The sequence below is a fragment of the Schistocerca gregaria genome, chromosome 1 (genome assembly GCF_023897955.1).
Source record: "Schistocerca gregaria isolate iqSchGreg1 chromosome 1, iqSchGreg1.2, whole genome shotgun sequence".
In the NCBI taxonomy this organism is placed as follows: Eukaryota; Metazoa; Arthropoda; class Insecta; order Orthoptera; family Acrididae; genus Schistocerca; species Schistocerca gregaria.
This window is the reverse complement of record NC_064920.1, coordinates 382182753-382196141: the sequence shown is the minus strand read 5'-3', so window position 1 is coordinate 382196141 and position 13389 is coordinate 382182753. Positions and strand designations below refer to the sequence as shown.

The following is a 13389-nucleotide window of genomic DNA, read 5'->3' as shown; positions in this document are numbered from 1 at the left end:
TGCGCAGGATCATGGGTGTGGAATTCGAAAGTATAGTGTGGTTAGATGAATTTTGGGTCAGTGCCAGCCATTCTTTACGTAGAGGCTGGAATGATGGAATGCTCGAGGAGACAATGGCAGTGCCTGTTGGCAAAGGAGGGTGTATTATTGTCTTACATGCAGGAACATCGAAAGGTTTTGTGCCAAACTGCTTGAAAATGTTTCGGTCAAAAAAGACGGGAGGTTACCATGACGAAATGAACAGTGTAGTATTTCAAGAATGGTTCGAGACATCGCTTATGACGAATCTCATAAGTCCATCGGTGATTGTTATGGACAATGCGCCTTATCATTCCCTTGTTCATGATAAGGCACCAACCTCGGCAACAAAAAAGATGATATCATTCAGTGGTTGAAACGGCGAAAAGTAGATTACCGAGAAGATTTAAGGAAGGCGGAACTGCTCGAAATTGTGGCACAAAAGAAACCCCAATTTCCAACACATGTAATTGACGAGATTGCTAAAAGGCACGGGCATGAAATCGTTCGGCTTCCTCCATACCACTGTCACTTCAATACAATTGAAGGAGTGTGGGCGCAGATAAAAAATTACATTGCTGCAAACAATAAAAAATTCACGATCTCTGAAGTGGAAACTCTCCTTCCAGCAGCTATTAATAAAGTGACAAGCGAGACGTGGGCTAAAATTGTAAACAGCACTGCAAGTGCCATCAGAGACGCGGCCAAAACCAAAGGGATTGTGGAAGAATGCATCGAAAATTTAATTATAAATCTGGGAGAGAGCAGTGATAGTTCGAGTAGTGCTGAGGAAGACAACGTCAAATCAGATTCTGACAGGGATGTGAGTGGTGTTTTTCCATTACAGTAACTACAACGTATTCAGGAATGTAAGGAGGGAGTTTGCTATCGATCTACAACCAGATCATCATATTGTGAGTACTTTCTTCAGATTATAACTCTTAATACACTGACCAATTCTTCTATAACTTGTAGTAGAACAAATTAATAATGCTAATACTTAACAATGGAAACCAAAACTGCTAATGTTCAACAACTTGTGAAAATAGTTTTCATTTCAGTTGTGAAGTTAAACAAATAACTTTATTATGTTTCAGCATCTTAGATACTTGTACTAAATAGCTCTTATCAGTTTTCAAGTTAATATATTTCAAGCATCAACTTTAAATAAATTCACGCGTACCATTACGACTTGTATTTTGTCTCGCTTTTATTTCTGCTGCTAGAGAATGCGTGTAGCACACAGGGCGCCGCGTACTGTGAGCCACGTTCGGCAACAGCGCCGTCTGCCCGCCGGAACTGTCAGTACCAATCACTCGTCTCACGGACTATAGTGAGGAACTAGTCCGTATTGTTAGTTTATGTCCAAATCAGGAAAGTTGGCTTTTGTAATGAGATTGTTCAGTAATTTTAGTCTTAAGTTTGTTTTCCATCCCTGTCTCTATTAATACCATTTAAGCACTCAGCTGACAATCATAGTACCATGTTTTGCAGTCATGTACAGGAAACAGAATTAAATATTTTGATCTTTCTTCTGTCCTGTTCTGATGCTAATATGGTTGATGATTGTAACTGCAAAGGTAACTTTGATACATAGCCTGAATATCTTTAAAATGAAAATTTCTTAGTGCGCTTTTGAAAAACAGTTTTTCAGGTCTTTTGTCTTAAGTCATTTTTTAACTGTTGGCTGATTTGTCAGTCTTCTTAGAAGGTAAAGTGTCTTACATTTACAAATGTTATTTGCTATTGTCATTTCTACTTTTGTTTCAGAAAACAAAAATATTTGTGGGCCGTTTGCCTGAACATGCTCAGGTTCAAGAGTTAAGAGCTCTCTTTGAACAGTATGGTGTAGTTACTGAATGTGACATCCTGAACAGGTATGGGTTTGTGCACATGAAAACAGAGGAAATGGCTGCAGCTGCTATTGAAGCTCTAAACAATGCTGAATTCATGGGTGTTCAGATTAGTGTGGAGGTAATTCATTTTCTTCTTACATGATAAATATATTTATGTTTGTAGACACTAATTTCACTACTGCGCTTTCAGCAATCTACAGGGAAAAAAAGTGGCAGAGGGGGAGGCTACAGAGGGGGTTTTGGACCAATGCGTGGTCGAGGTAGTTTCAGAGGAATGGGACGAGCAACTCCTTACATGAGGGATTCAAGAGAGTTTGAAAGACGACCCGGTATGGCACCACCACCTAGCATGAGGAATGGCTTTTACGAGGGCTATGAACGTGGTTATGATAATTACTATCCTTCACATGGTCCTCCACCCATGATAAGTCCGAGGGAAAGGTACGTGTGCTTATAGTATAGTGTTAGTTGCTCTGTAATATACTTAGTGTGTTTTTTTAAATATATCATTGATGATAAATAAGTAACCTGGTCACATGCTAATTTCAGAGAAGCAGAGAGGAGGTCATACCCAGACATGATGCGTGCACCATATGAACGACGTTCTTTCTCTGAAATGGGTAGTCCATATGAACGAACTAGTCTTCCACCGGTTGCATCATTTGAGCGTCGCAGTGAATATGGTGGCGCAAGATTGGGCTCAGACATGTATCGCAGGCGTACCCCTCCTCCGTCATCAGGATATGGAAGTTCAGGGTAAGATAACTTTTCTTTCAGCTCATGCTGTTTGTGAAATGAGTTCTGAAATAGAGCGCATCGGATTTCACTTAAAATTGGTCATTTTTGTGTAAACTGTCACTGTTCGTTGAAAGGATATGTATATGAAAGTGGAGTTAATGATACATTTTGAACTCTCAGTTTGTTAATTTCTCTTTGACACTGCCACCTGTATTGCACCATTTCTGTCATATAAAAATTTGTGTGTGTGTGGGGGGGGGGGGGCGTCGTGTACGTGTATGAACCACATTATTTCTAGCAAAGTTCCATTATTGCTTTACAGTAGTATGTGCAACAAAGCAGTAAATTTTATTTTTTCCATTGCTTGAGGATCTTTAATTTTATGCTGGATACCTTCAAATGTTTTCATAGTGTTTGAGTCATTCATGTGATTTGAACTGCAATGACTGTTGTTAAAATATATTATTTAATCTGTCTCCATAGGTACGATCGTGACGAAATGGATCCTTATGGAGCCCCAAGCAGACGGTAAGTTGATGCATCAAAGAAAAATTAGATTGCAGAGCTTGACACATCACTGCAAAGTGTTCACTTGTTTTTGCTGGTGTCATTGTCGTCTCAGAATGTCAGATGCCAGAGCAATTTTTTTATCAATAACAAATTGTAAAATAATTTCTTTTGAAATTTTATTTTGGGCGGTCTGTTACTAACATGCAATATTAACTGAGGCATTTGCTCAGGCGGAAGACAGTTTTTTGGGGGCATGTTTTGGCTGCACTTTGTTCTGTGTTCACTATCTGTTTGTTTACATTTTTGTGTTAGGCTCTTGTGGTATGTGTTTCATCATAGAAAGCCATGTAAGTTATTTTTGTGCTTTTATTGGTGTTGTGTTGAAAGGGGAATGGTAGCAGCTGTTTGATATTCAGTGTTGTTGTTTTCACTTATTGAGAGTTGGAGGGGGAGATTTTGTTTTGAAACTCGCAAATCAAATTCCTTACAGTAGTGTGAATTATTTGTGAGTAAATGAAACAGCCATTAGCAAAATCATCAGAAATTTTCGGGAGTAGTGCAGTGTTTCCTGTTGAAACTTTGAACTGATTGTAACCAATTTAAAGATTTCACAGAAAATCTGGATAAGTTCTTGTAATGGGAGAGAAATCAGTTTAGTTAATTGTAATTCTCTTACACTACTGAAGTGAAATGAAGTTCTGAATAGAATGTGGCCACTTCAGGTAAAGTTCAGTTGCACTGCCATCTCACCTGATCAGTTAATACCCAGACTTTCCAAGCAAGCCACTCTCTTCTGTTTTGAATTAATGCTTCATCTTAGTTTCTTTACTATTGTGGTAATATCTTCAGATTAAGTTGTTCAGATGGTCTTTATTTTTGGTTTCATGTTAAAGTATTTTCTTAGACTTTCCTAGTTGCATTGCTTGTGACTGGATTATTCAAAACATTAGTAATTCAATTTTAAATTTTGGGAGCTTTAGTTAGTGAATTTTATAATTGCAGGTGTTCCTTTTCTTCTGAATAATGTGTGGGATAGTTGTAGGCATTTCGTGTAAAACTACTCTATAAAAAGATAAAGTTGCTTGCTATGTTCCTCTTATGAAAAGAAATTCATTAATATGATTATTCAGAATTTGTGCTAGACTGGAACCCAAATCCAGATTTCCTGCTTTTCACAAGCTGTAGCTGTAACTATTAGGCCAAGTTATTCGAGCTTGACTGCCTAGTGGCAGGCATAGGTGGGCAGGAATGGGCAATTGGGTTGCTGAGCTGTGGCCTATGTGACTGTACTCCATACTAGGTACACCTGCCTGGGGGTTAAGGCTTGCCAGGAGGTACCTTCAACTTATGGGATAGTGTTTTAATAGTGTGCATTAGGTATCTGAACAAGGCTCCAGGATTAACTCACTTTCAGTGCCACTTAATTTTTCCACCTGTGTTTTCTGAACACTTCTACCAGAGGTTCTTATAGTATATGTAGGAAGAAAGCGGTTGGGAACCAAGTCTATTGGGCACCATGGATTACACTGCCACAAGGAATATGTTTGTTGAATTATAGTCACAGTGTCTTGGTGTGCGCAAGTTTTCTCTTGCCACTACATATTAAGATTCAGGTACATTACATCTGAATAGTTTGCTCTGGTATCATTCCATTTCTTGCATCATCATTGATTTTCTCCATTGATCCCTTCATTTCACTTCAGTACATTTGATTAAGTAAACAAAAAAGGGTACACTGTCTTCATGATACTAGAAATGCCAATTATTTGAGACGGAGTAAAGTTATTTTGTAACAAATTGTTGCAAATATTGCATTATATTTGAGAGAAAGATTTCTCCCTTTCCAAGAATTTTTCAGGTGAGTTGATACTTGGTGTTAAGCTTTGGGCTTTGAACTATAACCAATTAATATATTATTTGTTTAGTATTTGGCTATTCATTCTGGAAAAGATTCATTTATTATTATTATTATTATTATTATTATTATTATTATTATTATTAGGAGAGAATTTTCTCAGACAACTCCCCTGGCAATGGCAGAATAACAGCTAACGATATAACCCATAAAAAAAAGTATGTTGACATAAGGTTAATAATAAGATATGCATTTGACGTGAATGTAGCTTTCAAGGTGTGCGTATTATTACATTAAGTGTGAAAACACTTCCCTAAAATACATTTTTGAAGCTAATGGAATAAAAGTGAAGAAATAACAAAAACAGTAATAGTTCATTTGCCCTGACGAAATAAGGTAGAGAAGTAGCTAAATGGGGAAACGATTTTTCTGTGACAAAGGGCAAAACAGACTTGATTCATTTAAGTGTTAGCTACATTAAAACAGTCCGTAACATGAAGTAGTTACCAATTTGCACACAATAACTAGCATTACATTTTTTCTAAAACTAATGTAATGGGGTAAACTATTTCAGCGAGTTGGGTTTGTGATACAGAAGTAAATTACTGCTTCCATTCCTCTTTCAGTCTAGTGCAGAACTTAAGAATGGTTTGAAGCAAAGATCGTCAAAATTACTGTGATACTTAAGTGCTGGGCAGTGCCTGGATTGTTAGACAGAACATTCCAGGTGGGCCTTATTGTTAATGTAAATTTATTTTTGAGAAATTGTGTATGTATAAAATGCTCTGAATTATATATATATGTAAACATATGAGTGACACACTTGCCCCTTCACATGCTGTCATGGTACATGAACGTGTGTACCGTAGCCTGTGAAAAAAGGTTACAAGCGAGATATGTAATTGCAGTAACAGGTTTGCGTCTTCTTGTTGTGTCGTAGCTACCCTGCACCGTCACCTCTCGATCGTGACTTGCCGCCGCCACGCCGATACTAGATGCTCCCGAATATCAGGCGAATGTGTACGTCGTGTTGCTGTTGCGATAAAACAGCGAGAAGTGCGGACGGCGCTCGGATGGTGGCAGCGATACAATTCACGACAGGCGTACGGAGGCGACACCCCTTTTTGCAACTTCGCTTTCATTCGTATAATTTAGCGTAGGACTTATGCTTAATAGAAAATGACTAAACCAAGCAATGAGTGCAATTAATTTAAGTCTTCGGATGCAAGCTGTAGCTGTGGCGTTCAAAATCTGATACATCGTAGGTGTGTACTTCAGGGGTAAACGGGTAGCTTACAGTTATCGTCAGTTTGAACCTGAACAGGACGTAGGGAGTTATTTCTCACGAAACCATGTAAATATTTCACGTTCGTTTCACTAAATTGTGAAAGTCTGAAGATTGAATCGTTCTGTACCTTTTTTAAAGTCATATTCGTAGTGATTATCTTTATGTTTTCGTGAATTTTACGTGCGAAACTTTAAGTGTAGGAACCATAGATATTCCTTTCGAGTACTGCAATTTTAAATGTAGTAGTGTCCTGTCTGTGCGATAAAACCATGCGATTCAGAAAGCGACTTTGTGTTTTGTTGTCCCACAAAAAAACTTTTTTGTATGTGTAAACATAAAAACTGTAAGGAGACTACCACAATTGCAGATTGACAAGGGTTATTTAATATTTAATTTCAGAATATTATTTTGCCGTTCTGTGTAAACTGTTTTTAATACATGCGTCTGTACTGGGATGAAATAAAATTAAATAAATAAAGGTTTATCTTTTCCTTTATCCTCTTAAAACAAAACAAAAATACCTTTATTAGGAGTATTTGTAAGTTCTGTCTCAGGGAATGTTTTGACATTATAATGTAAATTAAGTAACAAGAGTGTGTAAAGAAATGGAGTGGTGTTGGTTAACAGGAGTTGAGTGTTAACGGTTCCATGGTAAGTAGAATTTTTGTTTGAGTTTATAAATTCTGCTTCCACATCACAATGTTTCTCTTGTAGAATGGGGTTTATTTCAATGTTTTGCATGTTTTTGTGTTGTGACAGTTGACACTTCGCACTTGTGTGGAACAGCACCGTTAAATTCTCATGCTTTGCAGTCCAGGTTTTCTGCTATGTGGGAAAAGGAATTTTTTCTTACATTTGGGAAGTTGTGGACATGTACATATATTTGTAGCACATCACAATATGACATGATCTATTAAGAGCACATTTTTTTTAACTATTGGATTTATTCTCGTGTGCCCTTTTTAAAGGATTCACTTTAAATTTTATTCTCTAAGAGTATCCTCTATCAGTAATCTGTCTATGTGAAGTCCCTAATTCTAATTTAAAAATGCATATTTCTGTTAAGTTTTGAATTAAGCCCAGATTGTAATATAATATTATAAACATTCATGAAATTGGTTCTTTTTAAACATGGTAGAATGTTTTAAATGAACGGTTGGAACATTTTTGTGCGACTTCAGTTATGTGTTTTTAATTATTTAAAATTTTATATTTTCACTCTAGATGGTTGAGATAGAACTGTACTTGTAAGAACATAGGCTCTACAGCTAATAATTTTAAAACAAGTTTAATTCCAGAACTCTAAAGTAAGAATTCAGATCTTAAATTTGTAAGTAGCAGAGGTAGAATGAGGAAATGACAGTGAGTGAGAGATACATTTTAAAAATTTGTTCTGACATTAGATATACTCTTCCTAGAACTTCGTTGTAACAGCAGTCACTGCTATGGTGAAAGGCATAGTTAATGAATACCTACCACAGTTTTCATAGATTGCATTATCCAGTAAGAGTTGTGTGTCCCTTTAGTCACAGTGATTGCATTTTACTTCTACCACTTCATTCATTCATTCATTCATTACTTTTGTGTTTTTGTCCTCTGTTGTGAAACTACCTTATTTATGATGGCTGTGTGTGTGTGTGTGTGTGTGTGTGTGTGTGTGTGTGTGTGTGTGTGTGTGTGTGTGTTCTGCTGCATAGGTAAATCTGGATAGTTCAGGAATGGTTGTATTTTACGAATAAAATTGAACAATATTATGTCTTGAGATGCAGTTCATACTTAATCCTTTGTGATAATTAAAATGTGTAGGTTTTGCATTTAGCTTAATACAGTAGTATGATACTAACATAGTTCATTTTAAAGTTATTTTAAATGCAACTTCAAGATATTGTGAAGGAAATCTGTCACAGGCTTAATGTTCTTTTTTTTACTATTTTTGATTTCAATATCTTCTTGCTATATCTTTCTGAAAATTGGCACGTACAGCAGCAGTCAGCATAATGTTGGACTGTGTTCTTGGATCAGAGATCATTAATGGGTGCAGTTGCAGGTTTCAGTGCTAACAGTGGAACTAGATAGTTACACATGCTACTGAAGGGTATATGGAAGTCCTTTTAAAATCCTAACTGTGCACTTAGCCATGGCATCAGTTTGGCATTCAAGGCATGGTATGATAATTTCAATGACTTTGTTACACAAAAGATATTTGTTTGGATTATGTTGCAAAGTTATATGACTGTGGAGATTGAGAAACTAAATTTGTTTATGATGTGGAAGTTTATTAGAATTTGTGATGCCCATGTTACTTCGCGCAGTTTTACATTTTTTGTGAATAACACTCATATCCTGTGGCTAAACATGTCAAGTAAAATAGAAGGTAGAGGTATTTGCTTTGGGATGTTGTCATTCTCAACTTCTTTAGAACTTAGAAACAAGTATTCCTCTTCTCCTTTTTTGTAGGAAAGCTGCTCATATTAACTACTTTCTTAGAGTGTGCAAGAGCTGCACAACACACATTTTCAGCAGGTGTCTGAGGTCTGTCAGAATTGTTACATATTAATACAGTTGTAAACAATAAATTTTGAAGTGCATAATGAACAATCAGGGGTCCAATATTTGGTAGAGCACACCACAACACTGTTTAAGATAATTTAAAGTTCAGGTATACATAATAGGTAGTGGTTACATATGAGGGTGCTTGCCAGGTTTTGACTTGTGGTGCCATGCTGCTGTTGATGTACCCTCACCATTATTGACCATCCAAGATATAGGAAGACTAGGAGAGGGAAATTGATTGGGGACCAGAGAGAAATCAACTTAATTATTTCCCAGTTATTTTATTGTTTTCGGTCTGTTGAATATTTCCTGGACTCCTATATTTGCTCATTGTTTTTGTTGGTCACCTTCTTTCTGCTTCTTGCTACCTCATCCTCTGTCGAGCTGGTTTTGTGCAATGTAACTGACCAATAGTCTCAAAGCAGTTTGTATCCTTATCGTGCTTGTTGCCTCTTCCCTTCTTTTGTTACACATATGCAATTTCCTCTTAAACATTTCATCTGTTCCCACTTAATGATCCACGTATTATTAATCATGTCTTAGTGTGACACTAAAGAATGTATGAGAAAACTACTATTTTGTTCTTACCTGTCACTCAGTTAATCTTGAAGATTGGTGGTGCCGGTCTTCCAATGCATTTATAAAAATTGATGTTATTTAGTGTAGCTGTAGTCTAAGCAAATTTTGCTGTCATTGCATTGATTAATTGCTGTTTATAGTTGCTCACTCTTGTCTTTTTTGTTAAGGTCTTCATGCAAATATTGGATCACCTAGCTAGTAGCATGAAATATGCCCTGCTTGTCATTACTGATTATGCTTGTGTACTAGTCTTTAACTGCTGAATGAAGTATTGTTAAAAAATTATGAAATAGCTTCAAACCTGTCATCAGCTGTTATGAGTAAAATACAGGTTTTTGTTTGTTGTTGCACACACCAAGGCAGAACTGTTGTTGATTTAGAACTTATGACATTCTGATTGATATTCATTTAATGAACTAATTGTTTACTGTGATCATCAAAAAGGCAGGCAGTGATTGACTTCCTTCCCTCTGTATAACACAGCTTTGTTTTGCAGGACTGATTTCACTACAGTTTTCTCTGAGCACAGTTAAAATTTCCATTTTTAAGCTTAGCTGCTGCAAACCTTCCTGCTGAAGAGGTACTGGCATTAATGATTATGAAAGTACAAAATTCTGAAGTAAGAATATACACAGGCCCGAAGGTAACCTACCACTTGATTTTAAGATGAAATGTTGTATGAGTAATGACACACAAGGAACTCAGATGTTGCCAGTGTGCGAATTTTTGGTGTGCGAATATACATTCTCTCTCTCTCTCTCTCTCTCTCTCTCTCTCTCTCTCTCTCTCTCTCTCTCTCTCTGTGTGTGTGTGTGTGTGTGTGTGTGTGTGTGTGTGTGTGTGTGTGTGTGTGTGTGTGTGTGGTGCCTGTCGCCTGATGGAGTTTGCAGGGACAGGATAGGACTTCTAAATGCAGCATTGGGAGGTGGGAGGCTTCACTGGAAAAGGGGGATGAGACCTATGTAGGTACGTTGATGGGATAGATGCTTGTGATATTGGAGTGGGAGCAGGAAAACGGGATGGGTAGGTGGAAGATAGGGAATAGTGAAGGTGAGGGCCAGGGGTTAGGGTAATGAAAATATCCTGTGTGGAGAAAACCCACCTGGGCAGTTAGAGAAGTTGGTGCTGGTGGGAAGAGGCAGATGACACAGGCTGTGACTTTGTCATTAGAGTGAAGACCATTGTGTTTGATGGCATGTTTAGCAACTGGTTGATTCAGCTATCTGTTGGCCACAATTTGACATGGACCATTAATGTGGACAGATAACTTATTAACTTATTAGTTGCCATCCCAGTGTAGAATGTGGCATAATAATTGCAGCTAAGTTGGTAGGTCACATGGTTGTTTCCACAGCTGGCCCTGCCATTCATGGGTAGGAGATCAGTGTGTTTTCACATGTAGCCCTGAGATCACACCTGTGGGTCTATTGCAGGGGTGAGAGCCATGAGGAAAGAGATTAAAAGCAAGGTTGAAGTAAGGATGGACAAGGATATTGCTCAGATTGGGTGGGCGCTAGAATATCAATATTGGAAGGATGGGGAGGATATTTCTCATCTCAAAGGAGCATAAAGTAGTTGAAACTTTGGCAGAGAATGTAATGCAGTTGTTCCATTCCTGGGCGATACTGAGTCTTGAGAGGAGTACATGTTTGCGACCAAAGGGTATGTGGGGTTGATGGATCATTGGTTAGACAAGGCATGGGAGATATGTTTCTGGACAAGATTGAAAGGATAATTTTGGTTTTTGAAGGCCTCAGCTACATTCTTGGTATATTTGGAAAGGGACTGCTTCTCACTACAGAAGTAACAGCCATGGATGGCTAGGCTGTATGGAAGGAATTTCTTGGCATGGAAAGGGCTGTAGCTGTCAAGTGGAGACACAGTTGGGGTTGGAAGGTTTGATGGGGACAGAAGTACTGATGTATCCTTCCTTGAGGTGGTAGACATCGAGGAAGGTGGTGTATTGGACTGAGGAGAAGAAAGTGAAGCAAATGGGGACAAGCTTATGAGATTCTGGAGAAATCTTACATTTGCAGAAAGAACTGCCATCCATCATCTAAAAGTTGATGCCAACTTTATATACAAAGACTCCAACTCTATCAGATCTCTCGCCCTCCCCACCTGTCCCCTTCACCCCCGTCTCGCCCTCCCCACCTGTCCCCTTCACCCCCGTCTCGCCCTCCCCACCTGTCCCCTTCACCCCCGTCTCGCCCTCCCCACCTGTCCCCTTCACCCCCGTCTCGCCCTCCCCACCTGTCCCCTTCACCCCCGTCTCGCCCTCCCCACCTGTCCCCTTCACCCCCGTCTCGCCCTCCCCACCTGTCCCCTTCACCCCCGTCTCGCCCTCCCCACCTGTCCCCTTCACCCCCGTCTCGCCCTCCCCACCTGTCCCCTTCACCCCCGTCTCGCCCTCCCCACCTGTCCCCTTCACCCCCGTCTCGCCCTCCCCACCTGTCCCCTTCACCCCCGTCTCGCCCTCCCCACCTGTCCCCTTCACCCCCGTCTCGCCCTCCCCACCTGTCCCCTTCACCCCCGTCTCGCCCTCCCCACCTGTCCCCTTCACCCCCGTCTCGCCCTCCCCACCTGTCCCCTTCACCCCTGTCTCGCCCTCCCCACCTGTCCCCTTCACCCCTCCCCTTCACCCCTCCCCACCTGTCCCCTTCACCCCTCCCCTTCACCCCTCCCCACCTGTCCCCTTCACCCCTGTCTCGCCCTCCCCACCTGTCCCCTTCACCCCTGTCTCGCCCTCCCCACCTGTCCCCTTCACCCCTGTCTCGCCCTCCCCACCTGTCCCCTTCACCCCTGTCTCGCCCTCCCCACCTGTCCCCTTCACCCCTGTCTCGCCCTCCCCACCTGTCCCCTTCACCCCTGTCTCGCCCTCCCCACCTGTCCCCTTCACCCCTGTCTCGCCCTCCCCACCTGTCCCCTTCACCCCTGTCTCGCCCTCCCCACCTGTCCCCTTCACCCCTGTCTCGTCCTCCCCACCTGTCCCCTTCACCCCTGTCTCGCCCTCCCCACCTGTCCCCTTCACCCCTGTCTCGCCCTCCCCACCTGTCCCCTTCACCCCCGTCTCGCCCTCCCCACCTGTCCCCTTCACCCCCGTCTCGCCCTCCCCACCTGTCCCCTTCACCCCCGTCTCGCCCTCCCCACCTGTCCCCTTCACCCCCGTCTCGCCCTCCCCACCTGTCCCCTTCACCCCCGTCTCGCCCTCCCCACCTGTCCCCTTCACCCCCGTCTCGCCCTCCCCACCTGTCCCCTTCACCCCCGTCTCGCCCTCCCCACCTGTCCCCTTCACCCCCGTCTCGCCCTCCCCACCTGTCCCCTTCACCCCCGTCTCGCCCTCCCCACCTGTCCCCTTCACCCCCGTCTCGCCCTCCCCACCTGTCCCCTTCACCCCCGTCTCGCCCTCCCCACCTGTCCCCTTCACCCCTGTCTCGCCCTCCCCACCTGTCCCCTTCACCCCTGTCTCGCCCTCCCCACCTGTCCCCTTCACCCCTGTCTCGCCCTCCCCACCTGTCCCCTTCACCCCTGTCTCGCCCTCCCCACCTGTCCCCTTCACCCCTGTCTCGCCCTCCCCACCTGTCCCCTTCACCCCTGTCTCGCCCTCCCCACCTGTCCCCTTCACCCCTGTCTCGCCCTCCCCACCTGTCCCCTTCACCCCTGTCTCGCCCTCCCCACCTGTCCCCTTCACCCCTGTCTCGCCCTCCCCACCTGTCCCCTTCACCCCTGTCTCGCCCTCCCCACCTGTCCCCTTCACCCCTGTCTCGCCCTCCCCACCTGTCCCCTTCACCCCTCCCCTTCACCCCTCCCCACCTGTCCCCTTCACCCCTGTCTCGCCCTCCCCACCTGTCCCCTTCACCCCTGTCTCGCCCTCCCCACCTGTCCCCTTCACCCCTGTCTCGCCCTCCCCACCTGTCCCCTTCACCCCTGTCTCGCCCTCCCCACCTGTCCCCTTCACCCCTGTCTCGCCCTCCCCACCTGTCCCCTTCACC

The 13389-nt window shown here is 42.3% G+C and overlaps 1 protein-coding gene across 6 annotated transcripts in view; it reads left to right on the top strand.

Annotated features, from left to right (window-relative positions):
- The window catches only part of LOC126348204 (RNA-binding protein 4.1-like), a 114360-nt gene that overhangs the window by 14935 nt on the left and 86036 nt on the right, over nt 1–13389 (top strand). For 5 of the 6 annotated variants that reach the window (XM_050002336.1, XM_050002338.1, XM_050002337.1 and 2 more), the window contains exons 3-6: nt 1789–1992; nt 2065–2315; nt 2424–2630; nt 3096–3140. In XM_050002336.1, coding sequence (XP_049858293.1) covers nt 1789–1992; nt 2065–2315; nt 2424–2630; nt 3096–3140 — 707 coding nt within the window. Of the gene's footprint in view, nt 1–1788; nt 1993–2064; nt 2316–2423; nt 2631–3095; nt 3141–5917; nt 6744–13389 lie in introns of those variants that run through there. The other variant, XM_050002339.1, reaches the window with a different exon arrangement.